Source organism: Strix aluco, chromosome 3 (assembly GCF_031877795.1).
Source record: "Strix aluco isolate bStrAlu1 chromosome 3, bStrAlu1.hap1, whole genome shotgun sequence".
Taxonomy (NCBI): Eukaryota; Metazoa; Chordata; class Aves; order Strigiformes; family Strigidae; genus Strix; species Strix aluco.
The window spans coordinates 116,021,265-116,043,957 of NC_133933.1; the positions used below are offsets into that span (position 1 = coordinate 116,021,265).

Genomic DNA, 22,693 nt, shown 5'->3' on the forward strand with positions numbered 1-22,693 from the left:
TCATGGAAAACCCAACAATTTTGGTGTTACTGGAGATTCCAGGTTATGTGGAAGAGCCAGGACTTAGGTTTTAGTTGGGGGATGTTCAGAGAAGTATGCTGTTCACACAGGTATGCCATCAGCCTTCGAGTCAACAGTAAAGTGGTAGTTCCCCATGTTGCACCCAAGCTGGCAAACACAGACAGTATCCGAGCAGGCTTCAGCGAAGGAAGGTGGTGGGAGTTGACCCTTCCTTACAGCAGAAGGTGTTTGCTTTGCTCATTCAGGAGGCATTTGCAGAGGAGCTTGTGTGGACTTGCTACACAGTCAAGGGGACCTGAGCACTGTGGGTTTGTGCCAGCGGTGGCGAGAGCCATTGGGGTCGCTGGGGCGCTGGCTGTGTGCTCCAGTGAACCGAGCTGCCATAGGTCGAAGAGTTCACCTTCTTTTGTATGCCTTGGCCTTGCAGCATGCAGGAAGATGGCATGTGCCTGTGTATGGACCAGGTGGCTTGTGTGATCTGTGTGGTGGTGTGTGGTGTTTTCAGGGCAAATCCTCTCCATGGCATAAAATATGAGAAGCAGCTGTCTTAAATCCAGAGCATTGGTGGGTTACCTTTTGTTTATAAAAAACTTAATACAGTTTGGGTCAGTGTGTTGCATGCAGCCATGCACAAAAATGAGCTGTGATATCTCAATACACTTATTGGACCTGGTCCTCCCTGATTCCTCTGGTTTCCAAGGAGAAAGGAAGGCCTCAAGTGGTCTTTGAGGAAGTGGCCTAGGGAGCATGTATTCTTGGGGAAGGAGCTGTGGCGCAGATTCCTTTCACAAGTCTTGAGCTCACCCGGCAGGCTGAACCCTGCCAGCCTGCAGAGGAGAACACCTGCACCACCAGCACAAACCTTGGGGACTCTGCTCCTGGTCCTGCTCACCCTGGTGCTAGTGCTCCAGCCAAGGATGGACAGTTTTCTGCACTGGTTTTCCCACTGCCTGGTGGGGCAGGAGCCCAGGGCTGGCACAGCTGGCCAGGTCAGCTACACGGGGATCTACAGGGCATTGCCTGGTGTGGGCCTGGCATCCCAGAGCAGTGTGAACACTGGTCAAGCAGTAATGCTAGTAATGACTGGTATCAGAGAGCGATGCTTTCTTAATTTGAGTGAATGGCTGTGTTTTGAGGAGCTAATTTTTTTTTTGTGTGGGAGGAAGAATGCAATTACAGCATGTTTTGCATTTCCCAGGTTCCAAGGGAGAGAAGATCTTCAACAGCTAAACCAGAGGTAGAACATCCTGACCAAGACCATAGCAAAAGGTATTAGTTTTTATTATTGCATGTCTGCTTATTTCCCTTCCCTCCTAGACCACCAAGGTGCTGAAGGAAAGTAACTAGCTGCACTGCATTGTTGTCCTGGAAGAGTGAAATTGTTTGCTTTTACTCTGTGCCCCAAATTCCTGTGCTGCCCCAGGAACAGGATGGGAATTGGATCATGATGTGGAGAGCTGAGGCCCAAACTGCTGCTCATTGCCATCCATCTGCTTTCTGTCTACTGGTGTCACACAGTCAGCATAGCAAAAGGTGCTCATTTTAACACTAGGCACAGCCTGGTAGCACAGGTACCTCTTCCCAAGGCTGCAGAGGTGACTGATGACCCTTTTATTTTTGCATGTGGTTGCCTCAGTTGCTCACTGCTGATTTGGTTCTCAGGCACCAGCAGCATTGCTTCTTCGTGCATGGACTGATAGGGAAGGACTTCAAAGTGCTTGTGATATAGTTTTGGTTTTGTACTGTTTGTGGACTTCTTTTGTATCCTCTGGAACTCCTTTCTTTCTTCCTCTTCCTGCCCTCCCTCTCTTATGCCTCCCAAGCAGAAGATGATACTGATTAAGTAAATATTACGAATGTGAGGTTCATTCAAGCCAGGCTTCCACTCCTACCATCCTCTTCCTTTGGACAGACTAGAAGGCTTTAAGGACTCGAGGTGAGGTTTTGTGGTCTGGCTGAGCTGATTGAACGACTCATTGAGGAGACCCGTCTGGTTCCCAGGCATGTGTTCCCGTGCTCCTCTCATAGCAGCTCTGGTCTTCCGCTGACCCATAACCTAGCAGGAAAAAAAAGAAATGGCTATTTTTCTGCCTGTGTAACAAGCCGAACTGGCTCACCAAGGGGACAGGGGAGCGTCAGAATTGGTGCAAAGGAGAGGGCAGGACTATGTGGGGAGGGAGAAAGGGAGGGTAGGCTGACTTAGTGGCTACTAGCTATGAGGTCAGCTCAGACACAGATCTCAGGGTTGTCCTGTCAGAAATGAGTGTGGTGGGGTGGAGAGTGGGAGGTTATGCAAACCACTCCCGGGAGTCTCAGTGTGGATTTTCTTGGGGGTTTGTGCATGAAAGAGGGGTGTAATTTCCCTATTAGTGCTTCCCGGATGGCACGCAGTCCTAGGGCAGAGGAGCAGTAACCTTGATCTCGGTCCTTCTCCATCTGACAAACACCAGTTTAATGGAGCCTGCGTGTGCCGATGCATGGTGGGAAGGGCCTCAGAGTGCTTAGTTTTGGACTGCTGTTTTCCAAGCACTGAGCATCTGGGCCGCGAACCCTTACCCTTTCCTTCAGGGTAATTCATCTCCAAAGTGGGGTTGTTAGCAGTGGGTGAGGTTTTTTTTTTTTGAATGAGTTTCTCAGCTTTTCAGGTTAGAATTGAGCTGCATAAGCAGGAGAGTTGGTATCAGCTGTGCTTGTCCAAAAGGCTGAGAAGTATTTCTAGCTCTTGTTTAAGGAGAAAATGAGCTGTATAATTTATGCATGATTTTTTTTTTCTTTGCCCTTTAAAGGAACAGCATCCCAAATGTAACAGAACAGTCACTCATTTCTGCTGGAGAAAACAGAGTTCAGGTTCTGAAAAATGTGCCTTTCAATATTGTCCTTCCACACACGCCCCAGATGGGCATGGACAAGAGAGGCCACCTTACAACCCCTGACACAACGGTCACCGTTTCAATTGCCACGATGCCCACCCATTCCATCAAAACGGAGACCCAGCCCCATGGCTTTGCAGTGGGCATCCCACCAAGTGTCTACCACCCTGAGCCCCCTGAGCGGGTGGTGGTCTTCGACAGGAACCTCAATCCCGACCAGTTCAGTTCCAACACCCAGCCTCAAAACTCCCAGAGGAGAACGCCAGACTCCACCTTCTCAGAGACTTTCAAGGAGGGCGTGCAAGAGGTACCAAGAGAGGCAGTTGCTGTGTGCGTGTGTGCATGTCTTGATCAGGATGGAGAGATCCAGTTCCATCTTTAATTGTTCTTGTAATGTGAGTCAGAAATCTGTCCAGTGATTTAGGAATAGAAAGCTTTCACAGGAAGGTGCATGAGTATAACTTAGTAAATAAAACCTTCACAACATGAAATCATTATCAAAAACAAATGACTAATCTTAGCAGTGACAGAGCCTTTGGCTTGCAGAGTGTGGAAATAGTTATCTTGATCCACCGCACCAGGCCAGGTTTTGCAAGAGTTCAGCACTCCGCAGTGCCTTTGCAGGTACTGAAGTGAAGTGACTATGTCTGTAAGCTTCCTTACTGCCAGTTTCTAGGCGTGGTGTGTGTCAGTTAAAAACAATCGGTTTATTTAGGGGCCTTGAATGAGAGTTAAACCTGGATGAAAATCTGTGGTTTTTTCTTTTATGGTACCAACTAAAAACAGCAGCGTAACTGTGTTTTGATTTTTTTAAGCCAGACTTCAAGGAACTGTGTAGCTATGCCCTTTCTTTGGGATTTGGGAAAGCTTTAAAATGTTGCCCTAAGCTCAGAAGGCTTGTGAGATGTTGTGCTTAGTTGACACCCAAAAGTTTTGGAGTAAAACACCGTTCAAGTGTCCTGTTTGTACAGACCAAAAATCAGTTGTTATCTGATGATCAGTTTGCCTGCCAGAAGTTCTGTGGTAATGAGTATCTGTTTAATCTTGACTTTTCTTGTTGCTGCTGTGTTAGTTGTTGTGTTTTTGTTTTGTGTCTACCCCAGGTTTTCTTTCCTACTGAACTGAATCTGCGGATGGCCAACATGAATTCAGAAGATTATGTTTTTGACAGCATTTCTGGGTAATGCTTTAAGGCCCCCATTTCCCTGTATCCTCCTGTTCTCTTACAGTTGTCCACGAGCAAGCAGTACAAGTTCATGCCTTTCTGCGCTGAGTCTGTCAGGCACTGTGGGGGGGACTGTGTATCTCAAAAGCACAACAGTGTCTACTCATTTGAATTACACAGTTGAAAATCCTACCCTGTATCTTTAAGGAAAACTACCTGCAGGGTTGGAAATACCACCCAGTTTCAGTCGCTGTTCTTGTACCAAATCACTGTCCCATGTGAAGATGCAGTGCTGTCTGTCAGCTCTGCAGTGGTCTCAGAGTTGGCTTCCAGCTGTGTCCCTCTCCCTGGCCTGCTTGCCTTGCTCTTCCTGCTGGAAATCTACAGCAGAAATGGGAAGTATGAAACTCCTCTGAACTCTAAAGGAGGGAAATAAACTAGTTGTTTGATTAGTTGCAGCTGACCAAGAGGGAAGAGAAGACCATGGCCATTGAATGGCTTATTAGCTTGTGAATTTAATTTAATTGCTAATAGATACTTTTCTGTTCTGTGAGAGCAGCTTACTGCTCTCAGCCTGAATAGGGAGCTTCCAGTCTCGCCTGCTGATGTGTCTTGGGATTTAGCTTGCCAAGAACTTCTCTTAAGTGTTCATTCATGAAGGAAATGGTTGAAAAAGGGGCTCATCCTGTTTTCCAACTTCCTTGCCTGTTGATGGCTTAGTGAGTCAACTAACGACTTTGGAATTTCTCCAGATTAAATGTGGATCATTTAATCGGCTTTCCAGGAAAATGCCTTAGCAATCACTGCCCTCTTCGCTCCATAGGAATAACTTTGAATACACTCTGGAAGCTTCTAAGTCCCTCCGACAGAAACCTGGGGACAGCACAATGACTTACCTGAATAAAGGTCAATTCTACCCGATCACGCTGAAAGAAGTCAGCAGCAGTGAAGGAATCCATCACCCCATCAGTAAAGTCCGAGTGAGTGGCAGCTCTTGTGGTTTCTTGGGAAAGAGGGTGTGTACAATGGTAGCCTTAAACTCTCCCAAAGCGCAGTAATCTAAACCAGAGCATCAGCGCTAAGGCCAGCTTACCCGCTGTCTTACGTCAGTGTTCGTTCCTTTGCTGTCCACCTACTTCCAGACCAACCCATCCTGGCTCAGTCTGTTAAGAAGTGGTGTCAGCACTTGTGTAAAGGTGATGCAACACCTGGAATGAAATCCTTGAACTCCAGTTAGGAGAGCAGTTCTGCTCATCTCTGTTTATGACCCAGAAAGTGCTGCTTCTACCTTCCTGTTTGGCAGTGGTGTGCCAGGTATATTACGGTGCGTCAAGTCGGGAAGCCTAAAGCAGAAAACCTGATACCAATGAGAACTTCCAAAACAAGCGTACTCTGGCCTTTTCACTTTCACATGTTTGTGGGGTTTTTGGTGTGTGGTTTTTGTTGGTGTTTTGGGGTTTTTTTTAATATTACCCCTCCCCCTGTCCTTTCAGAGTGTTATCATGGTTGTGTTTGCTGAAGACAAAACAAGGGAAGATCAGCTCAGGCACTGGAAATACTGGCACTCGAGACAGCACACGGCCAAACAAAGATGCATTGACATAGGTAAGGAACACTGATTGCTGATGTCAAACTCCAAACCTAATTCCTTGGCAAGGTTTGGCTTTCTGCTAAAGCTTTGTTATTTTAAGGAACCTTTAGATCACGCTCTCTGCTATACATAGCTTTGCTGAAAGCCCAGAGAGAGCTTTTGATTGCTTGGAGCTAATGCTGTAGTTTTTAGGACTCCTTAAAGAGGCTGATTTTTTGGAGAATTTTGGTTGGTGAGCAGGCTGAGTTTAGGGTTTTGCATTGGGAGATTTAACACCCCCCTCCAAATGACAGTTGCTTTGGCATATCCTGGTGCTTGTAGCTAAATGGCAGCTTATAGACTCTGTGGCTCTCTTAAATACTGTGTTTCTTCAAAAGACAAGATCCTCGTAGAAATACCTCGACATTAATGATCTTCCTTCCCACAGCTTTGCTCACAACTGGTCTTTGGTGCATGTAAAAAAAGAAAACACTGCAAATTTCCACTTGCCTCCAGACAAGGCTGGGGCTGGCTGGCTTCCAGCCTTCTCTGGCTGAAGGCTGGGTTGTACTCCTCGTCCCTTCCTCCTTTGAATAAAAGCAGGGATTAATCACTTGGCACTTAAAGCAGACGCGCATGCAAATCTTTGTTTGTTATTGAAGGAGTTTTATTGAGAGCTTATGCCCTTGCTGTACAGGGTAGAGTTTCCCGCACATAGCAGGTTATGGCACAGGACACACGATATTTGGAATGTCTGCCTTTCTCACTGGAGTTTCTAGTTTGGAATTTCTGCTGAGTCCCTTTTTACTCCTTCCTCTGTTTGTTGTGGTTTTGTACGAGGACCATTTTCAGCCTTTTTAATGATCGGTTCTGAAGTACAGTTCAGCTTCCTTTGCCCCCAAGGGGTTGCTGAGGAGTTGCAGTTTCTGGCTGTTTTGTGTGATTAAGGACTCCAGATGGTACTGCCTATCCTTCATGTGTCCTTCTTCCTAACAGCTGACTACAAGGAGAGCTTCAACACCATCAGTAACATTGAGGAGATTGCATACAATGCCATATCCTTCACTTGGGACATCAACGAGGAAGCAAAGGTATGTGACCACGATTATATTTCCTGTCCTTTTAGCAGATTCAGGGGCTGGGGGAGGGGAAGGGTGTGTGGCCTACCTGGTGATTAGCATGTAACAAGTTTGTTTACGCTCTTACATTAGGCAAAACCTTCTGGCTATTTCTTAAGAGAGTTTGCATGTGCAACTGCGGAGAGCTCTGCAGCTGCTTTAAGGTTCTTGGCAGAACTAGCTACCTGACAGACAAGTACTGACAAAAGGAAGCACCGAGCATTTCCAGAGCAGATGAAGTGGTGCGGGAGGTGTGATGGAGCATAGCTGGGCTTGGCAGGGAGCATGGTCTTGGAGGATCCCCCCGGAAGGCAGGGGGCAACTTCTGAGGGAGTTACGGCTGTGGCAATGCGCTTGCCTTTAGTAGGAGAGGGAGTAGGTGCTGCCATTGAGCTCCCAAATCATGTGTTCCTGAAACTGCAGATCCCAGCACTCAGTGACCTATTTCAAGCTAGAGCAGCCTCCTGGTGAACTCTGGTTTGATCCTTTTTTCAGAACGGTGGGCACTATGGTAGGTGTGTAAGTACAGGCAGGTTCCCTAGCTAGTAGCTAACTGCAGCTGTTTGAAGCCACTCCAGCTTTTGAAGAAGGCCCATGCATCTTTCTGGGTGTAAGGACAGCAGGCCAGAGAGTGGAGCCACCTTGGTTCCAGAAGCATTTCCTGTGGGTTTGTTGCTGGACTCAAAGTGCAGGAGTTTTCTTTGGAGAGTGTGATTACTGCGTGGGTTTTTGTTAGAGATTGGGAATGGTTTCCTTCAAATTTTGGTGACTGGCTGTTCCCTTGCTAGTATGTCATGTGCTAGTTCCCAGCATCATGGGGAAAACTGGTGGCTGCAGAGTGCCCTGTCTAGGTAGAGCGTAGCCTGGGGACATAGGAGCTCTCGGCAGAGAACGCAAAGGCCCTTCTGTGGAGCTGTGTGTGCCACTGTGCTCTGCAGAATGCACAAGGGGTGGTGTCACTGCACAGAGCTCGCTGTCAGCACAGGCTTTGCTTTGTGCTGCACAAGGGCTGTGGAGAAAAGACAGGGAGAGGTGGCATGAGGGTTGCTGCTGGGTTTCAGCTCTTTGTGAGAAGTTTGGTATGCCAGGCAGGAAGCAGTGAGGAGCTGTGTGTGCTGCTGCTGAAAGTGCTGACATTACTTGAGGCTGGCGTTGTGTGCCAGCCTTTCCTATTTACCAGATTTAGCTTCAGTTGGGTTGAGAGGGATGGCAGGGAGGCCCTTACCTGCTGGAGTATGCTGAAACGCTGATATGATTTTTGAAACATGGAGCACTTTGCTTTGTGACCAGGCAGATGAAGCTTCAGAAGGGCTGTCAAAAGGAGGCAGTAAGTATTTCTGAAATGTTACCCTGCTGCCATGGCCAGTCTAACATTTGAGGAACACAGGTAATTGGTGTCTGCAATGTACTTTAGGGCTTAGGATTTGCACACAAGGATGGATCATGCAGATGGAGTGATGATTTCAGGTCCCCAAGGAGTTGGAAGCACTTCGCAGCTCTGCAGCTGCCTCTCTGCTGGCTGAGCCACCCTACAGCAGTAGGGACGGGTCGCTAACCCAGGAGCAGGGCTTAGAGCTGGTGCTGAGAACCCTGTGGCTGCCCCAAGGAAAGCCATCCCTTCCCATCAGGTGACAGAGCCCAGCCCTATGAAGCAGGTGGTTATTGCCCAGGTACTCTACAGACCCCTGAATGAGTAGTTTCAATCTATGGAGAAATTGCCTATAGCAGCTTGAAAAGGTCTAGGGATCCTCATGGTGCTATTGCAGCTCAGAGCTGAACTACATGGGATGAGGTGGTGTTGGGAGGTGTGAGCCAGAGTGGTTTTGTAGCTATGGAGGCAAATTTGCTTCCAGATTCAGAATTTTAGTGTGTGAGATCCATATACTTTGAGTATTGGTTTGTATGAACATACAGAGGGGACTGCTAATACCAAGAGTGCAAGCCTTGGCTCCTGGGACAGAATCATATTAAGACAAAAGTACTCGGGACTTCAGTGTTCAAAGAACTGCCATCTTTAGCATGTGCTCTGTGCGTTTAAGTGTCTGTTTAACTTTACTTTTTTTTCCCTGAGTGGATGCGTTTTGTCAATGGTTGGATTTCTCACCAGTAGAGCTGCAGTTCTTTCTCAACTCCTGTGATCTTATCAGGAGATGCCTGAGCCAATTTCAACAATTTTTATTGCATGGTTCATTTACCTTGCATGCTCTCTCGCACTCTCTCTCTTTTTATTTTCTTTTTCTTTTTTTCTCTACACCCCCCCCCCCCCCCCCGCCCCAGTCTTAAAGTACACGAAGAGAGCAGGGAATAGAGAGAGCTGAGTTTCTGATGCTGCAGAAAGTCCTCCACAGTAATAAATACAGTGTAAACATTTAATAACAGCAGCAGTGCTGCATAGATGGCATGTTTAACCAGCCAGCAAGCCTTGATTATTAGGAATTTACTTCCTGAGCCCTGGTGTTACCTGGACCAGAGCCAGGTGATTCTTCTGGGGTTGCTGCTTCTCCCATTTCCCTCTTGCTCCCAGTTTGCTGTGGGAATGATTTGATCCTGTGCAGTGGTGTCAAATGGGAGGTGATGAGGCTCTGTGTCTGGAGTTTCTGATGTAATTACTCATTTAGGCACCCAGGGCTCTGGGTGTGTGTTGGATTTAAGGGGGAAATAGTATATTCTCACAAGAAGTTGCCCCTAGCAGCTCTGGGACCAGGTACTTGTCCTTCCTGTGCTAGCCCTCGTTGTGGGGATGTACAGGAATATTGCGCCTCTGTCACTTGGTCCCTGCAGAAGGGTGTTGCCTGCATGAGAGTGTGATTTGCCAGTCCCCTTGGGGCACTTCAGACATTTTGTAAAATACAGCTTTCTGGTGAAGAAAGACTGTTTTCCGGTGCTAAGAGTCGTGCTCACTCTGCAGCAAGGAAAGTGTGCAGGTTTTGCATCTGCGGGGGATGGGGATGGAAAGGATGTTTGAGATGCCCTCAGCAACCAGTATTTCCCATTGTGTTGTGCTGGGAGAGCTGAGGGCAATGCCAGGGCTTTGGGTGCTGGATGCAGAAGGCAGGTCTGGCTCTGCGTGGATGGTGTTGTCACACAGGTGGCTGCGTTGTTGTGCTGTTCGTGAGCCCATGTGTGTAGAAACCAGGAGTATTTCATGCATGACAGGCGCTTCCCACTCTGGGACCAGACAGTTTCCATGGGTTTCGGAGCAAATGCTGTGTGCTTCTTTCTGGCAGCTCCTCTCTGCCCCCTTCTGTTGCTTTGGGACATCACAGGAGCTGTTAGAAGTGGCCACTCTATGAAATAGTGGTGGGTTAAGTATTCTGAGTGTGTTCAAGCTGGAAAAGGACCCAGGATCCAAAGCCTCCTTGCTCTGACACAATGAAGGGAGCCAACGGTGGAGAGGAAATGACAGACTGCCCCGAAGGGTGCTCCTTGGAAGGAGAGCAAGAACAGGGTAGAAAGATTGACAGGAGACACAGCGGAATGGGGAAGCGATGATTCTGGTGGGCTTCTAGGTGTGCCTGTGTTAGAGGCGGGGTCTGACCCCACCACCTGACAGATCAGGATCAGGGGAGAGGAGGAATTTGATGAAGAGGCTTTGTGAGAAGAAAGGGGGAGGTGGTAAACTGGGAAATTAGTTGATAAACTGGTGAGTTGTTGAATTGGATATTTAGGAAAGCCAGCACAGCTACTCAGTCAGGAGCCATCCTGATTGAGTGGAAGCTTGGCCTGATGAGTCTGACAAAGATGCGTAGCTGATACTCACTTGCACGCAACAGGTAATGCTGGAGTTACCCTGAGGCTTGTGGAGACTTCAAACAGTTTCCCACCCTGTCCTGGATGTCTGCCGTGTTGGGCAGACAGCGGAGGTGGGGTTCTTCTCCTGTGAACAGCTTTTAGATGTCTGAACACAAGCTTGTCATCTTTTGCTTCTATGAGTTCATTAGGGACAAGGTGTCTAAAGCTGGGATGGAGCTTTCTTTGGAGGTGTCTGCCCCTCCTCATTGACTGAGCAGGCTCATCCATCTTTAAAATCAGAGCGATTTTAAAGGTAGGGAAGAGAAATCCTGTCCATGCAGCCCTTTTTTACCTCCGTATGTCAATTGGGAGAAGCGTTTATAGGTTCAGGTCATGATGAGGCTGGGAACTGTCTCTTCCCAGATCTGTACAGCATGCCCGGTTCTCCCTCTCTTGGTTGGTGCCCATTAGAGGTCTTTTAATGAAAATTGCCGCTATGTGCATGGTTAAATGCACACTTCTTTCAAGTGTTTCCTGCTACTCTTCATAATGTTGGCCGTTGTCCTGTTACCTCTGCTGTGTTACCCGTTAGGCTGTGAAGCAAATTCTCTGTCCCTTAACTCTGGCCTGGGGACACGGCCTGCTCTCAGGTCAGTGGCAGTTGAACAGTCTGGACAGATCGGTTTCCCCAGGGTTAACTGGCTTTGCTGGATCCAGCTTTGCTCAGATCTTGTCTGAGCTCCTGCCTGGTGGAGCAGGGCGAGTTAGTTGTTGTCTGCTTGATGATGGCAAGAGCCTCTTTGTAGTCCTAACAGTGCAAGGACCCTGGTGTGCTGGGGCACCCCTTCCATGCTTGCCAAGGGGTCACTTCTGAAATGTAGCATTGCTTCCAGCAGCTCCCAGAGAAGGGCCTCCGTGGAGGTCTTCTGTCTGGGTTGCTTTAGGCTGGATGGTGGGACAGGAGCCAAAAATGATGTCACTGCACATTAAGGGTTCTATTGTCCTCCCACTCCTTCCCTCAAAAAATAAAAAAAAAAAAAAAAAAGGCATTCTAAGCCAGATGCTCTGTGTGAAAAGACCCTTTCTGCTAAAAAGGGATACATGGTGAGGGTGTAACAGGAGCATTTAGAGCTGAAGAATATTCTGGTAGAGCTTTTTGCTGTCTTTCCACCAAAGTGAAGGTGCTGTGGTATCTCTTAAGTGACACCCTCAACGAACAGTTAATGTTTTGGGGGTTGTTTTGGATTTTTTTGGTTTGTGAGTGTTTTGTTTTGTTTTTTCCAGGAGAAGTGGAATGGTCCTGTATTAAAGTAATTTGAGGCTAATTTGAAATAGCAGATTAGGCAACGAGGGTGGTCTTCTGGCAGATCCTTATGTGTGTTGACTAGTTCTTGGGCAGGATTTTTTGTTCAGATGAGCTCAATTTTTGGAGAGGGTGGATCTCTTGCTACAACTTGAACTAGGTTGGGGTGTACACCACTGATCTATTTTAAGAGTTTATTCTAGCATAATCCTTACTTGGTGTTCACTGTAGGAAGAATTTCAACTTTTTTGATTGATGAATATTGCATGCATTTATATGGATGCCTTTGTAATGAAACAGCAGTCATATGCCTCATTAAAGAAGGTGTTGCCACCTTCAGCAGCATTGAGGAGGTACAGGTTTGGCTAGTTGGAAATGAAACTATGAAATGTGATGAGTCAAACATACTTAAAGGAAAGAGATTGGTTTGAAGCCAAGGCTGCAGACCACAAGTACTTTGAGGCACAAGTACACACAGCCTTTGGAGCACTGACATAGGAAAGTCATAGCAAGTATTGCCTACCTGCCTCTTAATGCAGACCTCTCCCTGCTCGGTCCTGGGTTTTCTTAAAAATAAGCATGTGTTGCCCTTGATTTTAAGCATTGCAAATTAGAAGCAATTTCTCAGCTCGCAGTTTTTCTTCAGAACTTGGTGTCCCAATCTCCACCATCTGTCTGGTCTTCCAACCAACTACGGAGCTCACAATGTGTTTCCTAAAGCTGGAAGAGAAATCTTCCTGAAATTAGCTCTTCTGTAGAGAAAAGTGGGAGATAACTTTTTTCCTCTTCTCCATTCCTTTCATACCTGATGGCAAAACTTCCTTCTCAACCGTTTTTGTGCCTTTGTAGACATAATTCTTTGAGTTTTGTGTTAGGGTTTTTTATTTGTTGTTTTTTTCTTGTTTGTTTTGGGGGGCTTTTGTTGAGGTTATTTGGTAGGTGGGTTGTTTTGTTTGTTTGTTAGTGTTTTTTTGGGGGGTTAGTTTTTTTGGTTTATTTTGGTTTTTTAACATATTGCCAATTTTTTTGCCAAACTGCTGTTTTTACATTCTTTCCAACCAACCCAACAAAAGTTGACACCTGGCCCCACACCTTTATCTTATCAGAGCGTGGGGTGGGAGGAAGCATTGGTAGGACTGGGAACCTGTATCCCCGGGTTTCCCACGTGTTGCGAGCAGAGACGTTCCTGTATTTCCTTGCCTCAGAACAGGTTGGAATAACAATCAGCGTTGCTCTTTGTGAGCAGGAACATACATTTTCCTTTCATTACCATTCATTTTTTTTTTGATGGCGTGAACTTGCTAGGAGGATGTTCTCCTATCCGGGGCTGGGTTACATTTCCCACTCAGCATTCCTTGGCGTGGTGTGGGACCCGCAATGTGTTCTGTGTCAGTCACCCAAATTGGGCTTGGTAGGTTTGAATGCAAACTAACTTCCCTGGGCTGTGAGCAGGAGGGTGCTGGGTCTGGCTGAGTGGAGCTGGAGCGGATGTGGCCCTATCTCACATCTGCCAGACAAGCCTTATTTGGAGCGTCCGATCCCAAAGGCAGGAGGTGGCTGGGGAGCCCACAGGTGCATGAATTACCCAATTTTTTTATCTCTTTCCTGGCTTGCCTCCTGCTGATGCAAAACCTGTGGTGCATGTGGGAGGTGAAGAAACAAATGTGAGAGCAGTAGGATTAGCCACCTCTCAGGTGATCTGTACCAAGCTTCTTTTTTCTTCTTTTAAAGACAGAACAGTCTTCCCAGCACTGCTTTCTTAGGAGATGCCTTCATGGATGTGTGCAGGCAGACCTGTGCTTGCCCTGCCTGCACTCCAAGCTGCCTGGCCATGACCCAGCACCAATCCTGGAAGCCATGTAGCTATGTTGGCACAGCACGGTGCCCAGGCTGACAGTTCTGCCTCTCAGAAGGGCTTGGAGTTGTGCTGGTGTAATTTATAAGGTTTTGGGCTGGAGGTGATTTGCATCCAGCCAGGTCACAGCACAGATGAAGCACATTAAGACCTATCTTGTACACATCCACCTGGACCAATCTTTAGAGAAGATCCTTCATTTTTTCCCTCTTATGTTTATATTTGTCTGAGCCTTTAGAGAAACCACATGCTTTCAGCCATCAGCACTTAAATAACAACCTTTGAGCTTCTGGGTAGTTTTTCTTTAGTGGAGGGCTGATGAGTTGTTTGTGGAATTTGGGCCTAGGGCTGCTCCTCCAGCTAACCAGCAAGGAGTGCTGTGACCACATGGCTGCATACCCCTGAATTGCACACTCCTCTGTGGGAGACCAAGCAACCTGGTGGCTGCTGGGCTTTCCATGGACATTCCCAGAATTCCTGCTGTCAGCTGGGGTGGGGAGCAGCTGTGTCCTGGTGTTGGCGATAGCTGTGTAGCTTCCCGCTCCCTAGTGCTGGATGGTGCATGTCTTGGTTCTCCAAGGGAGTCTGTGCAGGCAGAGGAGGAGGGAGTTGGTTTGTGTCCTCTGGTCCATACCCAAGTCCTTTTATTTAGGTCTGATGGATCCTTTCCTTATTTGTTCCTCTGATTTTTAATCTGCTATTGTAGCCTCAAAGGTTCCTCTTCATGTCAGGGAATGGTTGAGGGTTTTATTTTTGTTGAGGGTTTCTGTGACCCTTTGTCCTGCAAAAAGTGAAAATAACAGGTAAATCAACTCAGCTGTGCAGTTACTGCTGCCTTCCCTGGCCAGAGACCACAGGAATGGCCTTGCTGCTCCAAGGGAAAGCAAAACAAGATGCTGCATAGGTCCGGTGGGTCCTGTTGTGCAAGGGCTGTGCACAGCCTCAGGCTGTTCTTTGAGTAGGATGTGTGGTGATCAGACCACAGGCAAGACACTGCCTTTGTGTTGGGAAAATGATCCCAGGACACAGTGGAATCCCTTTGCCTACTGTGTCTTGGACAGAACACTGGAATTATTTAGCCAAGGTCAAGAAACACAGCATCCATCTGCATTCCCTGGAAAGAAGCTCATTGCAATTTAACCTGTCCCTGGTTGTTGTGTTGTAGGCTCCAAACTCTGTATTCTGTACAAACACAGTAATCCAAAATCAAAAGCATCCTGACAATTTTAAGTTGAATATAACATTAAAATGGGAGGGTTTTGTCTACTAGTGCTAGAAAAGAGCTGAAGTTTTATCAGAATTCTCAACAGAGAAATAAATACCCAATGGACTTGGATTACTGAGTGATGTCTTCATCCTCTGGGTACAAAATTATTATGGAGCATAAATAGGAGGAGGTGAATTCAATTTACCTGTCTCTTACTGAAATGAAAGTCATGTGGAGCAAGGTGATCAGACTGGAATAGTCCCGATTCCGCCTGTGTAGGGTCTCATCCAGAAGGATGTACAAGACTTTGCACAATGGGGAGATCTGTTATGTGGCCATTACAGTCTTATCTGTGCCTGTGTTAGTTGGGGACTGGCCAGAGCTTACAGTGTGGCAGTACCCATCTGAGTTGCCTATGGCACCGTAATGCCTGTGGTGCCATTACCTGTGGAAAGCCCAGACACTGTTGATGTGTACCTACATATCATTCCTTTTCAACTTTGCTTTGCAGTGAGTCAGAAGAGGCTGTACAAGGTGACATTTCATCTAAAGCTGCTGCATATGTAGCCTTTGGACTAATCAAAATTGCTGGTGCTTTTTGTGTGACAAAAGAGCACGGCATCCAAGATAAACCGAGGAGAAGAGATCTGGGTATGCAAGCCTTCATTTAAAAAAGGCATCTTTCATCTCGCTGACAGCGAGGTTCCTGCAGTGCTTTGATTGCCCTTTAATTATGCCTGTTTTTCCTGGTTTGTTTGAAAGGCAGATCTTGTTAGAAAAAGGTGCTGTGTGGAAAGAACTTGGCTGTCTCTGCTGCCCTTCCTTGAGGGCACACAGCAGAGCTGCCAGATTAATTTTTTTTCTCTGCACTATTAAAATGGAAGATTGTTTCTCGTAGATTTGAACGTAGGCATGGTGTGTTTCTTCCAAGTTAGATGAGGAGGGATGTGAGTGGTCAGGTGGTTGAAGCAGACTGGGAAGTCATGAGGTCTGGCTTCTTCCCACGCTGACTTCCAGCGTGATCCCGGAGGAGGTGCTTTTAATCCTTCTGCTTTCGGTCTTCTCTGTGTGGCTGGGTTGCTGCTCGTCTGCCCCAAAGGCTGCAGGAAACCCAACCTGGTGTTGGGTGGAGGATGGTTTGTAGCGTGTTGGGGTATAGGTCACCAGATGAGGAGGGAGCTTAACAGCTCATACCAGCTCACAGGTTTCATGCTCTTTGGTGTTTTACCTTTAAACTTCGCTGTTTTGGAGTCATTTGTCTTGATGAGAATCTCAGCTTTTGTTAATAATAAAAAAAGCATGAAGAAATCAACAAGACAGAAAAAAAAAATAAAGCCTTTCACTGGAGAGAAAAACATGGAAATATGATTCAAATATAGACTAAAGTCTTAACTGACAAGCAAGCAAAATAACTTGAGAATAGATTATAATCCTTTTAGAAATCTCAGTTCTAAAGCAAATCTGTGTAACTCTTGAGGGCTTGACTCATGTTTGTAAGTGCTCTGGCTTGACAATGCTCTATTTTTAAGCGCTGTCTTTATGTTGAATCTTGGGAGGTGAGATGAAAATGTTTTTTAAAAAAGTAACAACAAATCTTAATATAGCTGAGAATGCGGAACTGCCCTTAGAAAAATAGGTTGGACACATGAAAAGGAATCTTGCTCAGCAGGCTGAAGACGCAGAGCAACTTCTGCGGTTATGTTTTTCTTTCTTCTGGCAATTTTGGGGTGGGGATGTAGCTGGCACAGTCACTTGGCCTTATGTTTCTTTTCGAACGCAAGTCAAATCACAAAAAGCACCTGGCTTGAAACTCTTTTAGCCCAAACTGGAAATGCTGTTTGCTAAAACTCCCTTTTTGTGGAACTTGAGGCAACCTGAAGTTGCTCAAAAGTAGGAGGTACAGAATGGGTAGGGAGAAGTAGATGATCCTTTTGAACTGAAATGGCTTTGTATGAGCAGAAGACAGGCTGCCTCTCTGTTGTTTCAGAGGTGATTAGGTTTTAGTTGTCATCTTCTGCCCAGAGTCCTGAAGACTTAAATGGCATGAAAATGAAGTCAGCTGCTAAAGCCAAAGCTAATCAAATGAGGAGACTCTAAAGTAGGAGGATAATCTTTGTCATCTGACAGGCAATCCCAAATTCCCATGGGATACCCATGCAGCTCTGCTGCTGTAGCATGTGTCTGTTGTGCTAAGACCAATGCTTCTACCTTTAGCCCAGTGTGCTGTGTAGGTTTTGGGTGGCTGGTAAGCCATGAAAACGGCAAATGTAGCCCTGGATTATCTGATAAAGAAGTGACATTGCTTGCTAGGGAACTGGTGGCTGATGCTGAAAGTTTAGTCCACCAGTGTCCAGCTGTGTGAAACTCAAACAAGGGATTTCACATAAATTGATGTGAAATGACTGCTCAGGCATATTTTCTTGAAGAATGCAGTCATTTCTTCAGACATGAGTTGTGTGTGAATATTCAGTATGGATAAATAAATTTAAAATTAAAATTTAAAATGTAAAAATATGCAAACACCAGAGTTGAGGCTCTTCTTAAAAAACAAAACCTCAGCTCAGGGAACACAATTATTCAGGCTGTGCATACATCTGATTACCTAGCTCCAAAGTGGGTGAAAGCAGCTCTTCAGACTCCTTGAAGCTTTCCCCTGGGGTGTGCCAGTGCTGCAAGCAAAATGCCCTTGTAAAGCTGAAGGTAGCAAAAAGGGAAGGGGGGTGGATAAAAGCTGGCAAAGCCATCATTTGGGTTAGTCTGGGGAAGACTGAGAAGAGCTTATTTTAAAATAATTTTCCTGGCTGTGACTTGGGATGTATTTAATGCTTTCAGAAAAATTTGTCTTGGAACAACCACAGGTTTGGGATGCTGAGATAGAGGCTGGAAGGCAAGCGGGCACTGAGCACTGGCTCACCTTCCGTGCTGCTGTCCCTGTGAGTTGTCCTGGCTTGGGCCACCGCAGAACAAGCAGTGTGGGTTGGGGTGGCTGGTGATGGGACTCTGCTGGCATGCCATGATGGTGTGAGTTAAGATGTTGTTTCACACATTTCAATGTCCCTTTGCACAAGCGGGACTCAGCAGGGGTGTATATGCACCAGTGAAGGGATGGGGACTGTTTGCTAAGCTGGTATGCTGACAGTTGCCTCCCTGCTCTGGGGCAGCTGGTGCTTGCAGGGGCTGCTAGAAGTTGCGTGTGAATCTCCAACATTCAGACAAATCATTACGAGAGAAGACGCTTATCTATGCTATTCTTTTTTTTTTTTTTTCCCCCTCAGGCTTTTTATACTACTGTGTTATATATGGGGGAAAAGAAAAAAGAGCTGGTGATAGTTATTACATTTCCATTTCCCCTCTTTTGTTAAAACTAATAAAGGATGTTGCAGAACCTGTGCGAAGAAGCCCATGATAAGCACTTCGCAAAACCACAAATCCAACCCAAACCCATACGCTATTCAAAACCTACCTTGAGACTTTGCAACACCGGGATGGCTCCGGGAGGTGGCACTAACTCACTGCAGAGACTGTCAAATGTACTACTTCGTGGTAGTAGCACAATAAGTAAGCCATCAGGTAGGGGGATAGTACTCCTGCAAAATCTCTCTCAAGGTGCTTCTGGCTCCCAAGGCTTTGATTATTTTTTTTTTAAAGCAGTGGGTTCCCAGCCTTTATTCTTGAAGCAGAGAGGAGAGGAGCCATTGCAGGTCTAGGTAGCTTGTAAATTTGTGGTAATTAATCGTTGCAGCTTCTTCTGAGAGATGCCAATAATGAGGATTGTGTCTGGAGAAAAGCCTGGCACTCAGCAAGCCCATGTTCTGGATAAAAAGTACTCTGGTCTGTCTGTTCATATCCACACAAGGATATTTCTTCCTTCTGTTAAGCAGCATTGGGCTTGTTTTCTGGTTGTGGGTGGGTTTGGGTGTTTGGTTTTTTTTTAGGCAATTATGAAAATGAAATTAGATACGTTCAAAATCACTCAATTCCTTTTCCCCATAATTCAATTTTTCTATTAGAGTAATGAAAATATTGTTCTTTCCCTTTTGATCTGAACATTAACAGGGTATTGTAGGTCTTACAGGGGAATATTCAAAATAGTGATCATCTTTTTAAGTGTAAAGCACAGAAACTCTTTCACTGAAGTAATGGCATTATTCCTATATTTAAAGATAACATGTTGCTTAATATTTTTTTAAAGCTTTTAATATCATTTGCAAGAAATCAACAACAAAAAATCCCCAAGTAGTTTCAAGCATAAGCTGTGATCCCAGCAGCTTATGTAAAACTCGTGGAAAGCTTTGTTTTAACTTGCCCAAAGTAACATAAATTTTTCAAAGCATGGTTGTGTTCTTACCAAGATGGTAAAACACTGGGCAGTGAGGATTGGGTGTAGGAGGATTGCTGTTGCTAAAAGTTTGATGACGGCATTTGAAATCTCTTGAGTGGAAATATCTGGGAAGGATGGGTGGAGTCTTCATAACGTTTGGAGAGTTTGTTGAAATCCATTCTGGACAAAGTGGCTTTGTCCCCTGTAATGGCTTAAAGAATTAAGAATGTTGTACTGCTTCTTGAGGTTTTTGCCTGATTTCTCAGAATAAAGAAGGTCCTGCTTGTAGTGGCAAGGACCAGCATTTGGGTCTTGGCACTCACTGAGTTGTTCCTTGCTCAGCAGCCAACCAGGCGTCTATGTGTCACTATTGATGGGTGCTGCTTTCCTCTTCTGCAGGTTTTCATTTCTGTGAACTGCCTCAGCACGGATTTCTCCTCTCAGAAGGGAGTTAAAGGCCTGCCTCTGAATCTTCAGATCGACACCTACAGCTACAATAACAGGAGTAACAAACCTGTCCACAGAGCCTACTGCCAGATTAAAGTCTTCTGCGACAAGGTGAGGTTGGGTCAATGTGCCAGTGACCCTTTGGGAAGGGCTGTTCCACAGTCTAGCAGCTTTTCTAATTCTGCCATTTACTATTTTTGGCTCACTGAGAATTCCTGTCTGTGTTCAGCCTTTGCAAGGAAAAAATTTCAAGCCCTTCTACTTGGCTCATAGATGTTATGATGACCTCAGATAAATTTGCTGCTCTCAAAATGCTGGAGCAGAGAAGTGTTCCTAGACATTGACTTTGGAGAAAGGTCAGTCAGTGGCAGAAGACTGGCTGTCGGTACTCCAGACCCGGGAAAGTCCCGCAGAGTGCCTTCAGTAGGAGAAATCATTGCAATTGATGGGAGCAAGTGAAGGGTTGTCTTTTTGCCCAAGCTATGTTGTGTTGGTCCTTTTAAATGTGTTTGTGTGTTCTCTCTGCATTTGTTATAAAAGAACCCCAAACAACACCTTGCACATCTTGTGAACAGAAAATGTTGCTGTTTTCTTTGTACTGCATGAGATACAGCAGTATAATGAAGCCTGTTTACAAGCCGGGTGGATGCTGTAACTTGACTGCTTTGCCTGATTCATTTACCACACAGAGAATTAACACCTTTCCCAAAGCCACCGTTCACCAGAAGCTGTGAAAGAAACCTAGCAGGATCTGAGCTGAAAGCAGTCATAAAAGCTTAACTGAGTTTGTGAAGAAAGGATGTTTCCCAATCTTTGTAACCTGTTCCTGCCTGAACAGTCTTTTGAAGGACCAAAGCAAGTAATGTGCAATGTTGCTATTTCCAGAGTGACCAAGATCTTTCTAGGCTGGGATAAATGCTGCCTGGACTTCCCCAGATCTTCTTTTGATTGCTGTGAACCACACTGCCTTCCTGTTTTGCTAGCATCCTACTTGCTTAGGGCCTCTCATTCTTTGCATCCGGACTCCATCTTCACAGCACAGACTCTTTGTGAGTGCTATCTCAAATACCTCTCTGTGCAGCTGCAGGTCCGAGATGGGTTTGTGGCCCCCACTCCTGAGTCCTGTACTAGCTTTGCACTGGTTGCACGCTTTGCGGTCTTGCCTTGTCATTTCCCCAGACACTGCTGCAAAGATTCATCTCACACGCCATTGCTCTGCCACCACTTACCTCCCAAACTATATGGAGCCCTCTGCAGTCTGCCTCTGCTGTAGCATCCCATTGACTCATCCTGCCACGTTTTATTGTCCATCTATATGCTTTTAAATAGGCCCCTTTGCTTTCTTGCATGGTTGGGAGAAGCTGCCTGTAGCTGCCTGCCAGTGTAAAGCTACTTAGTCATCTTCCTTGAAGTGCCTCTTGAGATAGCTTCTGTTATGATGGTTTCTGCAAAGAATTTACCAGGGACTTAACGAATGCTCTCCAGAGCTATCTTAAAGACTTGCCAGTAAGCCTAAGAGGCTTGGGTCTCATGGGCTTTCTTCAGGCCTTTTTTCTCCTTTTTCCTCCTTTAAAATGAGACCGAGGCAAGTGTTTCATCTAAAGCTCTTTCGTTATCTGGGAGTCCTGTGTGTTATCAGCATGTATTCTCTGCAATACCAGTAAGTACAGACTTGCTGCAGGGAATAGAGAGATCTTTTACTCATAAGTTGTCCAGTCAATTACTGACAACGTGCTAAAATTACTGACAGGCTTGTGCCACTGCTAATAAGACAAATCAGTTAATAAAAAGGCAGACATGTAGTCAGTACATAGCTTAAAGGAAACCATTTGAGTCTATACCATAAATTTCAGCAAATCTATTAGTACAGTAATGACAGTGTATCTTTTATTTTCCTTTGGGATTTTGTCCTTTGCTCCTGCTTTATTCCTCCAGATACTTTGCAAAAGTTAAAAGAGGAGGGAGGGAAGGAGAAAAGATTACTTTTCTGTATTTAATCTGACCGATGTTTGTTCTGTGAACATGCAGCCAATGTGAGGTTGCTGCCTGATGATTCTGCAACTTGCATTTATAGAAATGGTGTTCAAGTTTGCTGCCTTTCAGATCTGAACTGGGTCTGGCAATGAGAGCTGGAGACGGAGGCCAACAAGCTGAATACTGCTTGTCACCACATTGAATCAAACTGTGTACTCAGTCGCTTGTTTGAGGCACTGGGCAAGTGCTCCTGTGAGTAGACCTTTGTCCTTACAGCTGTGGCTACTGACTTGTAGACCCTAATGCTGGCCACTTTCTCCAGGCCTCCTCTAAGAGCATTGGCATTTCAGGAGCACCCATTTTCCACCTTGCTTTGGATCTTAGGTAATCAATTGGCTGGTCTTGAATGTTTACAGGACCATTGTTACTACAGTATCCACACGTATTGCAGTCCTTAATGTGTTTGTCCTCGTGTGGCCACTCTTACCTGCAGAAGTGCTGTTATCTGTGTTTACTTCGTGGAGGACTAAGTCTAGAGTGTGGAGGTCTGTTGGCAAAAAAAGCACAAAATGATGATTCTGTGGCCACCTAACAGCAACAGCTCTGTGTAGGTCCCCTCTATTCCTTTGTCTGTTAAGGCTGTGCTTGCATTGCATGCCTGAACTGACTTTGAACCCAGATGCTGGCATGGTAGTCCTCTGCTGTCTTTTTTGTGTGTACAAATCAATAGATGTCCTACAGAGGGTTCAACAGTTTAGTTAATGTTGTGTGGTGGCCTTTGCATGAGAAAGGAGTGAAGGAGGAGGGTTCCCATGCTTGGGGCGAAAGGGAAAGCTGTTGATACCTGTTTCTAGTGTTTGGCTGCTGCCACTGAGACCAGGTTTCTTCGTGTGTTTCTGTCTTCCCCTTTGTGCTTTCTCTGTGGAAAGGGGTCCACAGGTGCCCAGGGCTTTTGGTTTTTATCTAATACTATGTAGTTTCAAGACCTGAGTAAAATATCATGGGTGTAATGGTGTCATCCTGTGGCATGTTACAGCACAAGCCCAGCAATATTTGGGCTGTGCAGGTATGGGGGTGACCTGTCCCAGAGGAAGAGGACCTTCTCTGCTG

At 45.9% G+C, this 22,693-nt stretch overlaps 1 protein-coding gene across 2 annotated transcripts in view; it reads left to right on the plus strand.

Moving 5' to 3' along the window:
* Positions 1 to 22,693, plus strand: part of GRHL1 (grainyhead like transcription factor 1) — a 44,285-nt gene that overhangs the window by 5,785 nt on the left and 15,807 nt on the right. For both annotated transcript variants that reach the window (XM_074820051.1, XM_074820049.1), the window contains exons 3-9: positions 1,220 to 1,290; positions 2,808 to 3,198; positions 3,995 to 4,071; positions 4,880 to 5,036; positions 5,550 to 5,661; positions 6,623 to 6,717; positions 19,562 to 19,720. In XM_074820051.1, coding sequence (XP_074676152.1) covers positions 1,220 to 1,290; positions 2,808 to 3,198; positions 3,995 to 4,071; positions 4,880 to 5,036; positions 5,550 to 5,661; positions 6,623 to 6,717; positions 19,562 to 19,720 — 1,062 coding nt within the window. The remainder of the gene's footprint in view (positions 1 to 1,219; positions 1,291 to 2,807; positions 3,199 to 3,994; positions 4,072 to 4,879; positions 5,037 to 5,549; positions 5,662 to 6,622; positions 6,718 to 19,561; positions 19,721 to 22,693) is intronic.